Source organism: Pimephales promelas, chromosome 3, assembly GCF_988280905.1.
Source record: "Pimephales promelas chromosome 3, fPimPro1.hap1.1, whole genome shotgun sequence".
Classification (NCBI taxonomy): domain Eukaryota; kingdom Metazoa; phylum Chordata; class Actinopteri; order Cypriniformes; family Leuciscidae; genus Pimephales; species Pimephales promelas.
In genome coordinates this window covers 14927501-14939225 of record NC_142771.1, presented here as the reverse complement: position 1 = coordinate 14939225, position 11725 = coordinate 14927501, and the positions used below count along the sequence as shown (strand labels likewise).

The following is an 11725-nucleotide window of genomic DNA, read 5'->3' as shown; positions in this document are numbered from 1 at the left end:
AATATTTTACTTACATTTAGTTTCATTTCAACCATGATGCAATTAAAATGATTTCACATGATAAATATTATATAAATATTTGTACATCTGGGAAACCAGTCAACACTTAGATAAAGGCTCAACCACGTGTGATATTTTCACAATTTTGTTTTAACAATCGGCAGTTTAATACAAATACAAAGGCTAGTTTAATGTTTTTGAAAATTCAGAACAGCAATTAAAAGAATGATACAAGAATAATATGATTCACTATGGTAATAAGCACTTAAAGCAGATATAAAGCAGCACAATGGTTAATTTTTAATAAAAAGTTAATATTTAAAAATAGCAAATGCATATAGTGAAATCATAATCTAGCTCAGCATTGTTTCTGTAACTAGTAAAGCAATATATATATATATATCATCTACAGTAACTGCCTCTCTCGTAAAATAATATCTCTCAATCAATGCAGTGAAAGAATAATTCATAATATATATTGCACTTAAACATTCTGCATACCAGGAATTACTTTTTATTAGTTAAGACATTAGTTTAACAAAATACCTGCTTTACTGTACAATGACCAAGAAACAACTCCGAACCAAGTTGTTTAAATACATTTAAGCAGAATTAAGACACATTGTTAAAGCACTTTTCTCCTAAACAACACTTGTATTAATTAATTTATCAAGTCAGACAAATCTGACGCTCACAGCCCTAATTAAACTTCACATTAAATATATCTTATCTAACTGCACTTATTAATGTTTACAAATCCACTGCAAAAAGTTTGGCGGCAATTCTTGCCCTAACTTTTCGCGTGTCCATTTCCAAGAGGCAAAAACGTCCTGGTGTTTGAGTACCAAAAACAATCAAACAGTCCATCCTGTAAATAACATCCTAGAGCAGATGTTTTTTACGCCATTTCTGATCTTTCCCTGCACTATTTGCTTTTCTGAAAGAAGCTTTTCTGACAGAAGCTTTTCTGCCCGGTCTGTGCCTGAGAGTTCACCTGTACAACTCACCAGGACTCATTATATTGTTACTGTACACGTGTCCTTGAATTACCGTAAGGCTATCACTAAATCAGACTGGATATGTATATGAGTGTATGTAAGTGAGCGTTTATGTACTGTAAGTCTGTGTGCCTCATGTTGGGTGATTTCGTCACCAGGCTTCAGGAGAGGCTGGGCGAGGGCTCCTGGGGCTCCGTGGAGGGTTTTCTGTGGTCTGGATATCACTCAAGGCCCTCTAAAAACAACAACAAACATATTGAAATACACATAAAATGCCGATAAAATATAAACTCCGCATCCAGACTCATGGTACATTTTGATTTTGGGCTATTTGGCTTTTCATAAAGTGTTGTTTCAGACTAGTGGAAATAAAACATTCAAAATCCACTTTTAAGTGTTCAGTTGTATTGCATGTGTAGATCTTAATTAAAGTACATATCTTTTTGTTTTGTCAAAATGAGTTTTTTCTCCAGAGTTGTATCAGAAATTGCATTAATGTACATTGCAGAATCAGATGCACCTAACTTTACCGTTTTATTCCTATCTACATTCTGAAGGTTTTTACAGAGGGGTCTGCCTATATGTCATTTACCTGATTTTATGCAAAAAAATATATGAATTACAACACCCTGTGTTAATGTATTTGACAATGGAAATCATGTTTTTCTTTATTGTAAATATAACTTTTAATTCTTTGGATTTAAGCGTGCATCAATGACGTTCTTTGTGTAAGCCTGAAGAGGCATTGTTAATGTTTGGTAAAACATTAGCGAGTGGAGCATGTCTTAAAACAGCTCTCGAGTGAGCTCAGATGAGGGAAGGATAAGTGACCTATTTTTCCACCTGTTTGTGCTAAAAGCCTTAATGCATTTCTTTGCTAGCATTCACCTCATTTAATAGATTGACATGCAAATTGAAAAATAAATATCCATAAAGTTGTCTAATACAAAGCTTACCTCAAATTTGGCAATGAACTCAGCGAAGATACCAAAGAAACTTTCAGTGGCGGTGGTCTTTCCATCCTCCCCGAAGAATGAAGCGACTTTGCAGAACTCTTCCATCGCCAGCTGCTGCAGAGACTCCAGAGACTGCACTGCAGGGTGACTGTTTTCCAGAAATCCCTACATCCAAGGAGTTAAGGCGGTTTGTGATGAATTTGGCAAATATCAATGTCCTGCTTGGAATCTGACCTGGATCTGCATGGAAAATTGTTATACAAAGTGCCACTATTCCATGCTAAAAGTGCATTCAAGTAATGTCGGAAAGTTTGTATTTATGAGTTGAACATACGCAAGTCACCATAAAGTCGTAATTACAGGTGGGGAAACTGGATTTTCCTTAAACCTAGAGTTTCCACATGTCAGAGAGAAAACATATCGCATCTAATAGATTCTGCAGTTGTAAATTTGTTCAAATTAATGATATTTTTGTAGTATTGTACAATTTACATAAAAAATTCTCTATATACTTTCACCTTCATATATTGAATAATAACACACCCAATGCACATTATCATCATTTGGATGTGGTATAAAAATCTTGCTAAATTCTAGTTGAAAAAAGTACATCACTATCTCCGACCAAAGTTCTATTTGAACGCAGCTGACGTCATAATTATGACTTCCCAACTGGTAAATGTGGACTTGAATGCACCATAAGATCATATCTAGCCATTTTAGATATTTTGATGGAGGATACACTCATAACAACAGCAAATCGATCCTCAGCGGAGGCTGGCATCTTCTGGCAGGCTAACCGAATGTCCTGGATTGTGGCATGTAGGTCGTTGAAGTCAGAGGTCATGTTTCTCTGATTCACTGTGGAGAACATATCAATGACAAATATTAAAGAGATCTGCAGCACCCTCTATGGAAACCACCATTAAATGTGGGAATGATGATCCATGTCTTAGACATAACTTGACGAGGAGCACCATGGATTGTGTAATCAGTGTTTGAATGAGTCTTTAGCCTTCATCCATGAAACATCACTTTAACGAATGAATACGGACTGCATAAGGGGAACGTCCTGACTCCAGTAGATGTTCACCTTTGGCAGCTTGTGGGACCGTCATAAGCTCCTTCCTAAAGTCCAGAACCTCGGGGAAGTGCTGACACAATGATTTCACCAGGATATGAAGAAATGTTGACTTTCCATCCACTGTTTTGGTGGTACTGAGCTTTAAGGAGAAAAATTATAGTTATATAATGTTAAAAATTAATGCTTTAAAATAAACGTTTTACTTCGACATTTTACATAGAGCGACAAGGCTTACTTCAGAGAGAAAATTGATCTTAAATCCAGTCGTTTTATTGGTCTTTGGTTGTCCGTTATTCAGATAATTCCCCATAGCCAGCACAAACTGGGAAAAAAAAAACAAACAAATAAGTTAATCTACATGCCATGATAAGAAGATCATTTTTATCCAGCAGTATTCATGGTGTATGGGCTCTATGCACGGCGTTATTTCCGGTGAAGGATTAAGGATGCTCGATAACTTCCGCCGATCATAGAGTCCAATGCAATACCGAGAATTTATATTGAATTTTATACTCCATGGTTATACTAATGAAACGTTAGTCACAAAAACAGATAAAACAGACACCCCTCGTTGTGTTTATGCTTCTTTTTAAAATTATGTTAAATAAACATAACTATATATAAAATTACATCTAAACGTATGTACGTTTCGTTTCAAAGACGGGAGGACAGTAAATATTGAAGACTCTGCCATAATCCCGTTTTCTCCGGTTTTCCTCCGCTTTAATCTACACAACCGGAAATGGACGAGCATTCTTGCGTCAAATGCGGAACTTATGCGTGCATATAGCCCATTATGAACAGCCTGCCTTAAGAACATGTCAACAGTCTTTTATCTGTGAATGGTTTTCTTTGTTTGATTGCGTGACTGTATGATCATGCATGCCTGGGGAGAAACTAAACCACAGAAGGAATTATACCTCCAGAATCTTGGCCAGTTTTTTGCTGTTCTTGAGCTCCATTGAAGCTTGGAAAACACAGTCATAGGCCCCTCTCATCTCCTCTGTTTTCTCCTGCAATGTAGTCTTAAAATGCAGGCTTTTCAAGCGGGTCTTATACTCGGGTACCGAAAGCATCTGAATATATATATACAAAAGCACAAATTGTTCAAATTATACACACTCAAAAAAAAAAAAAAATATACAATAAAACACATAATCATAGTATTTCATCATGTACCTGTAGGACAAACTGATCAGGCTCGCTGAGTTTGCTTGGGTCATCATTGTACTGCTCGTACTGTCTGACCTCATCATCGTCTGGCGCATACAGGAGCAGCTGTTTAATATGTGCGGGCTCCAAGCGTTCGCTTGACATCGTCATCAGCACCTGGTGTAGCTCGCCTGGCGACAGCTTCAGATGGGCAATCAAGATTGCTATAAAAATGATAGAAGAGACGATAGTGTACAAGGACCATGTGCTTGCATGCTAATGGCTAAAAGCTAAGATGCTCATCGTCTAACAGTTGGGATAGTGAGCGAAAAGAGAATTCTGTTATCAAGTCTAATTTAAAACCAGTAAAAAAAAAGGACACGGCCATATATAAGTAAGCACTTGACAGGTTAGCACACATGAACATCATCTAAACATTTACAAGTAAACTCCGCAGTCCATTACAGACCAATAAAAGGAAAACGGGTAAAAGTCGCTGACTTTGTTACTCACAAGCGTTGTAGGCTTTCTTACGGGAGAGAATCTCCACCACATCTTTCTTCTTGAAAGTCTCCACCTGAGGTGAGAACTCTGGAAGAGAAACTGAGACATGAATAGTATTGTGAGTGAAAAGAAATTATGAGGGTAAACAACACTGATTCAACTGGTAAAAAAGAATAGCCATGTCCTATAGTGCCTTCAAGTCCTCTCGGGGAGTTCCTATATATGAGCTTGTGGTATTGGTTGAAAATTATAGGAAAACATAGTTTTGGCACACAAGCCTGCCTCCGGAGAAGAGCTTTCTGGCACGCTTTACCACCATTCTTCATCCACAATAAACAAATTAAAAAATTTAAATAAACAAAATAAACAAATTAAAACTAAATAATGACCAATACCATTTCACACTGCAAGGCGGAAAGTCTGGGTGTAAAGACATTTAGGCTACCACTGGTAAAGGAATAATTTCCCCTGCATATTTCTTTATTGGGTTTTATAGCCTATAAAATAAATAAATAAAAAAACTAAAAAACAAATAAAAAGACACATTTCCATTGGTGGGCTGAGAATTCCAGGCTGAAAATGGTTGGTGATCCTGCTGTGCCGAACCAGCTCAAGTGGAAATAACTGGATCCGTTAGAACCATTCGGCTCAGCGGTGGAAAAGCGGCTAAATGTTTAATGGATTTATATTAATGGTCAATGACAATCAGCTCATTGGCCCAGGAGTTCAATTTTCCATCATATAAGACCTTTGAATCTCGCTCTATGTCTTTTTGTCTTTCACAAGATGTGCTATGAAGAGGTTTTCTCAAGGTGAGATTTTTTTTGCAACCCTTCATTTCAAGCTAGATTCATTATGTGCAAGCTATTGTTGTCTCAGTCAAGGAAGACTGTCGCTCCTTAAAAGCTGCCGTGGGCATTTTAGTGTCCTCTTTTACTCTTGAAAACACTCGGTTTTTTTTAAGGACAGCCAGTTCTGGGAAGAATCACAGGTGTTCCTCATTTTCTCACTTTAAATGATGGACTTTACTGTGCTTTTAAGTATTAAAAGACAGAAATAATCCATTATCCTTGTTAATTCAAAATGGAGTTCAGTACACTCTACAAACAACAAATGTTGCCTTTTACTACCCATTCCCTGCACTGTATCTTTCTCTTTTAAAGCAATTGGTGATTGCTGGTCAGAAGCTGGTCAGTTTGTTTACATCAGCTTGGAAATGAGTAATGCATATACTTTTCTCACACTTTACTCACCAGGGCTCTTTTGTGTTCCAAAATGAAGCTCCAAGTCTAGGTATTTCACCATGTCACTCAGCTTGTCATAATCAGAGTCTTCTTCCAACTGCAGTGAGAAAACACATCTGTCCTTACACACTTCATTCTAATGAAATGAGACAAACACATGGCAATTGACCTCATGAAATGATCCCTAATACTACAGACCTCAAAATAGGTCTCAAATGGTACACTACATCCTTTCAAGCTCCCCTCCAAATATTAGAGAATTGTCAGTTGTGAGTGGTTTATGCTAGCCTGGTTAAAACCAGACCATTCTCAGTTGTAACTGAGTTATGGTCTGGCAAAGCGTCATAGACAAATCATTTCCAGAGGGGCATCACCAACGGAAGTCAAGGGTAGACCTAAAACCAATCAGAGCGATGAAGGAGCGGTGGAGAAACATCTCAGAGTGTAGTTCTTTGCTGGGTTTTTAACAAAAAGGAAACGTTCAAAAACAGACGCGATAGCTGATTCGAACGAGTGATGTTCGATGGCGGCATCCATCTTTGTAATGTAGGCTACAAAATCTGCTTCAAAATCCCAGCGCTGTCGTCATCGTGTAAAGCCCGCCCCAAAGTTTCTGATTGGTGCTGCGATTTTTCGAAGGATTGGAAATGGGCTTGAATGAGCTCTTTGCCAGACTAACTTTCAGAGCAAATCTAAATTTGCCAGAAGTTGTCTGGGTTTTCCCAGGCTAGGTTTATGCTCTTCTACCGGTTTGAAACCACAAATATAATATACAACACCTAGAATCAGATATCCTAAAAGCTTACCAGAACTGCTGCCAGAACTGATGCAGTCAAGAGTAAATGCTGTAAATCTCTAATAACAGCTATTTGAGACACTCAGCTTTTCAGGCTTGTTTCAAGGTAAACTACTTTACCTGTCCCCAAATGGTTCCCTCAGAATTTTCCACCTGTTCCCAGCGTAGCCTCTTCACACTCATATGACTGGAATCCGATTTTTGCGGTGAGGCCTTTGGTAGAGGAGGAGGCACGCAAGGTGGGGGTAAAGGTGGTGGAGGAGGTGGCTCCATAGTGGACCCTTCAGTGCAGTGGTGAGTTTGAGATTGGGGTGTACTTGGTGGTTGTGTTGGGGACTGGGCTTCATGGTGGCTATGATGGTGGTGGTGGTGACGATATTCGTGATACATGGGTTGAGGGCTCTGTCTAGCCTGTGCAATGGAGGGAATCTGAGGGGTTGAGCGATGCTGTTGCTGAATCTGTTGTTGCTGCTGAACTTGCTGCTGCTGAATTTGCTGTTGCTGACGCTGTTGCTGCTGCTGAAGCTGTTGTTGCTGTTGAATCTGCTGCTGCTGTTGAATCTGCTGCTGAATCTGCTGCTGTTGAATCAGCTGCTGCTGCTGAAGTTGCTGTTGCTGCTGCATTTGTTGCTGCTGTTCCGGCTGTTGTGGAGGATGAGGTTGGAAGGTCGACAGAATCTGTTGGTTCTGGTGAGTTTGGTGGGGCTGGTGGATCTGGTGGTACTGAGGAGCTGACTGGATGGGCTGAACCTGGTGTATGTGTTCAATCTGGTGAATGTGACGGCTTGGCGGAGGAGGCTGGGTGGGTGGGTAGGCTTGATGAGCTTGATTCATCTGTTGAAGGTACTGTTGCTGAGTCTGCTGAGATGGTTGAATAGCTTGAGAAACGGCTTGAGCCATATGTGCCCTGTGCATTTGTCTATCAGCCCTTTCCAATCTATCAATTCGCTCCAAATTCTCCAAGCGTTCCATGCGCTGGATGTGCTCCAATTGGTCAAGTCTATCCATGGAGCTTGAGAGGTGGGCCTGATGACTCTGATGCATCTGATAAGCATGTTGTATTTGTTGATCTGAATGCAAGGATTGGGGCTGCATCTCATAGATATGTCTATCTGTGCGTTCTTTTCTTTCAATCCTATCAAGCCTATCCATAGAACTAGAGAGTTGAGTCTGAACAGTCTGGTGTGAGTGACGGTTTTGATGTACTTTGATAGACTGAGATTGGCGACTTGGTTTATTTGGATACATTGGATGCATCTGGTGATCCTGTTCCATGTGGTGGTGTTGATGAACCTGGTGAGCTGGATTAACCTGATGGTGCATCTCGTACACTGCATGACCGGAGATGGACGACTGGTTTATTTCTGGAGAAAGCATAGGGGGCAGAGATTGGTGCAACTGCTGCTGAAATTGCTGAGGGTGGCCAGCTGTTGGTTGAACTGGAAGTGAGTGGTGCTCCTGAAGGACTTGGTGCTGAGTCATCGGCTCATCACGTGTGGGCAACACCTTGTGAATGGACTGTCGTTTTGGAGGGGGGTTAGCCCTTGGCGGAGGCGGAGGGGGTGGTCCAGGGTGGCGACGAATGGTCAACTGTCGAGGTGTGTGCTCAGGGGTGAATCTAGCCGGTGTAGGGGTGTCGTTGAATTGGACAGGGGGAGGGGGAGGAGGAGTCAGAGGGGGTGGAGGAATGTGCTCAGAGCTGGAGGAGTAGGTGAGAGAGCTGGCATCCTCGCTGCTACTATGCACTTCGCTCGGGCTGCTTAACTCGGGAGGCATGTACGGACCCTCTTCCTCCTCTTCTTCCTCCTCCTCGTCCTCCTCCTCTTCCTCTTCCTCTACCTCTACCTCCTCTTCCTCATCCTGGAAAGTCATCTGGACAACATCCTGGTTTTATTTTAGAAGCAAAACATACAAATGAATTAGCCATTTATGTTTAGCCACTGTACTCGTCAAGCAAATTAAGTATTTTTACAACAATAAAAAGCAAATATCAAAGCAATTCTAATATACAAACCTCTTCATAGTCATTCTCTGGTGACAGAAAGTCATCCACAGATAGCTGCTGTCCTAGCTGTTCACTCAGAGCCTCCATGAACAGATCTGTGTCTGGGGTACGGGGTGGACGCGAGAAGGTATAGCGCTTTTTGCGAATGGGTGGACTAGGAGGGTAGTCGGGAGGAGAGGGTGGAGAGAGAGGTGGGCTGTCTAAACTGATGTAGGGGTTGGACTCAGCACTTGTTTGAGAGGGAAGACCTGGAGGGTAACAGGGACACTGAGGACTCAGGAGAGGCTCCTGCATCCAAGAGTCAGGCTGTGGGGGAGGTGAAGGTGGCGGAGGAGGCGGCACAGGTTGCGCTGATGCAGATTTGCGGCTACCTGAGAGATGAAGATGAAAAAGCAATGGTTTGGAAGATAAAATGTCTCTGACATTAGACTCAGCCTCAGATGAAATTTCCACCTATCACACAGAGAAATGACAAGGACACAAGGACATCTAGAAAATCAGAAGCTACAATGCCAATCAAAATGTACCTGAAGTGGCCCGAACAGATGGAGAGGAAGAATGTGCCCTGACAGACTTTGAGGAAGCGTGCGGGAAGATATCCACGTTAACCAGAGACTCAGGAGCAGGAGAAGCTCGAGTCTTCAGGGATTTGGATCTCTTCCCAGCATAGACATTTTCCAGCTCGGCATACACAGCTGACAGCTAGATAGAGCACAAGGACTGGGTTGTTAATATAAAGACAGTACATTTGTGTAATTTCTCAACCGTTTAAATGTTTGCAAACCTGTACAAGTCAAAGAAGAGAGCTCACATTAGTCAGATTGTTGGGTGTCTCTGGTAAGGACGTTCCATCCCCTGATTGTCTCTCTCCGGGAGTTAGTCTCGTAGGTGCCATTTCCACTGGCTCAGTGCAAATTCCTTGTGACAAAAGAAAATAGCCCATCAACTATTTTGGTTTGCAAAGAAAGCTGATGAGAAATGCGCTCCAGGTTTCTATAATAATGTCTACAGTGCTGTTTTCATGATCTGTAATGCCAATTTCACTGTATATTGTGAATAGGTTGTGTTTCATGTGTAAACGTGTTTCCTTTGAATTAATGCCAGCATGCCAAACCTCCAGGTCCTAGGGGGTCAGTAGAAAAATTATTGAGATTTTTGTCAAATGTATTTCTTTAGGGCTATCAAAGTTGAATAAAAGCATGTTTGAAAACGTTTTTCAAATATGCCAATTTTCTTTTTTAAAGGTTAGATGGAAATCATGAGATTAAACCACTATTTTGACTATAGACGGTCCTAGTTTTTAACAGTAGATATACAGTATCATATTTGGGGGGGGGGGGGGGGGGATTGGCATACTTTTTTTTTTTTTTAAATCCAATGTCCTATGCTATATGATGCAGTGTAATACAACATAGTGTTTGAGCCTACCCATGCCCAGGTGAGTGCCGATAACCAGATCATCTGAGCTCCGTCCCCTCACACTGCTCCTGTAGGTGGTTCCTGTCACCTTCATAGAGCTGCTGCGACGGTGAGGCTCATGGGCTGGAGGTTCGGGATCTGCTATTGGCACTATCAATAATAAGTACATACAAGCATATATACGAATGTATATATGACTAGAAAGTAGTGCTCACGTGTAACTTTATAGCCAAGGAAGCGGGAGATCTTGTTCTGGCAGTGTTCCTGCTCCTCATAGGTCAGCAACTGGTAAACGAACTGCCAGATCACCTGTTTTGCTGGAGTATCCAACACAGGGAAGACGTCCACAATCAAAGTGTCTACATTTCTGATGGCACACAAGGAAAAGTGAATCAAATCAGGTTTCACGCAAATGTTCTTAGAGAAGGAAAGTACCATTTTCCATCTGTGAACACACTTTCTTTCACTTAATATTATGGGGATGTCCTTCACCTGTGCTGGAAGAAGGCCTCCAGGGCCTTGCAAATGGTATATCTCTCCTGAAGCGTGAGAAGGTGATCGAGCTGCTGGCTGAAGGTGCGGCCCTGTACGCGGATACTGGGAGGCAGGATCTCAGCGACCCACTGCAGGGAGCTGAGCACAGGAGCACGGGAGCGGGGAGAAATCTCCACCTGCTCTGGTTCAGCGATGGTGAAGGCTGGCGGGCCATCTTCAACCACCAGGCTTGGCATTGCCCCACTCCCCTGCAGCATAGACACCACCTTCTCATGTGAACAGTTCCTGAGAAGATGCACAAATACACGACACATGTACAGTGTTAACTTCCAGGATTACATGCAAAGATGCAATGTGAGCACAAAGGGCATTTATATATTAGAGCAACTTGACCAGATCTATTCTAACCAATAACTAATGAATCAAAGAGAACTGAATCATCAATTACTGCGATGGACAGTGATGTCCATTGCTGCCATGGCACTTCTAGGTGGATGCTAAGGAGTTCTGATTGTTAGTTATTGTGCTCCTATGGGGTTGGTAGGATGTTTTGGGTGTCACTGGGGGGTTGTAAATGGATACTAACCGACCCCATATTCTGGTCTCTATGGGACTAATTTGGCTGTTTTTTCATCCACCAGGTGAAATCACAAGTCTGATAGCTTGAGAAGTACCAGCACACCTTTAAAAATCTCTAACACACCCTATGCATACAAATAATAGTGACGGTTGCTTTAAACTCTATTGCAGTTCCACATAAGGATAAAAGCAATCTATTCCAATGCAACCCAACCACAAGCCTCACCTCATGTCCAATCCATTGAGAAACAGGATGCGATCTCCAGGTTTGAGACCCGCCTTCTCAGCAGGGCTGCCTAGAGAAGGAATGGCAACAGACCATGTAGAAAGTAACTACTGACAGCAGATCATATGGGCTGCAACTGAAATGACTTTGAAATGACATGAGACACTGCAGCTTCAGTGTTTGTCACATCCTGCCCAAAATGGATGCCTCTTTTTGGCTTTTGAGTGCTGGTTGTGGGGAAAGTGTGACTAAAAGGATTTGTGCTAG

At 41.6% G+C, this 11725-nt stretch overlaps 1 protein-coding gene across 3 annotated transcripts in view; it reads right to left on the bottom strand.

Moving 5' to 3' along the window:
- Positions 1-454: 454 nt before the first annotated feature.
- The window catches only part of grid2ipa (glutamate receptor, ionotropic, delta 2 (Grid2) interacting protein, a), a 46713-nt gene continuing 35442 nt past the window's right edge, over positions 455-11725 (bottom strand). For 2 of the 3 annotated variants that reach the window (XM_089128306.1, XM_089128308.1), the window contains 17 exons: positions 11459-11528; positions 10651-10938; positions 10374-10525; positions 10168-10299; positions 9551-9657; positions 9267-9441; positions 8749-9110; positions 6855-8618; positions 5948-6035; positions 4704-4793; positions 4218-4414; positions 3959-4114; positions 3274-3360; positions 3048-3177; positions 2697-2815; positions 1955-2119; positions 455-1233 (listed from right to left, as the gene is read on the bottom strand). In XM_089128306.1, coding sequence (XP_088984432.1) covers positions 1150-1233; positions 1955-2119; positions 2697-2815; positions 3048-3177; positions 3274-3360; positions 3959-4114; positions 4218-4414; positions 4704-4793; positions 5948-6035; positions 6855-8618; positions 8749-9110; positions 9267-9441; positions 9551-9657; positions 10168-10299; positions 10374-10525; positions 10651-10938; positions 11459-11528 — 4166 coding nt within the window. In that variant the 3' untranslated portion in view covers positions 455-1149. The remainder of the gene's footprint in view (positions 1234-1954; positions 2120-2696; positions 2816-3047; positions 3178-3273; positions 3361-3958; positions 4115-4217; positions 4415-4703; positions 4794-5947; positions 6036-6854; positions 8619-8748; positions 9111-9266; positions 9442-9550; positions 9658-10167; positions 10300-10373; positions 10526-10650; positions 10939-11458; positions 11529-11725) is intronic. The other variant, XM_089128307.1, reaches the window with a different exon arrangement.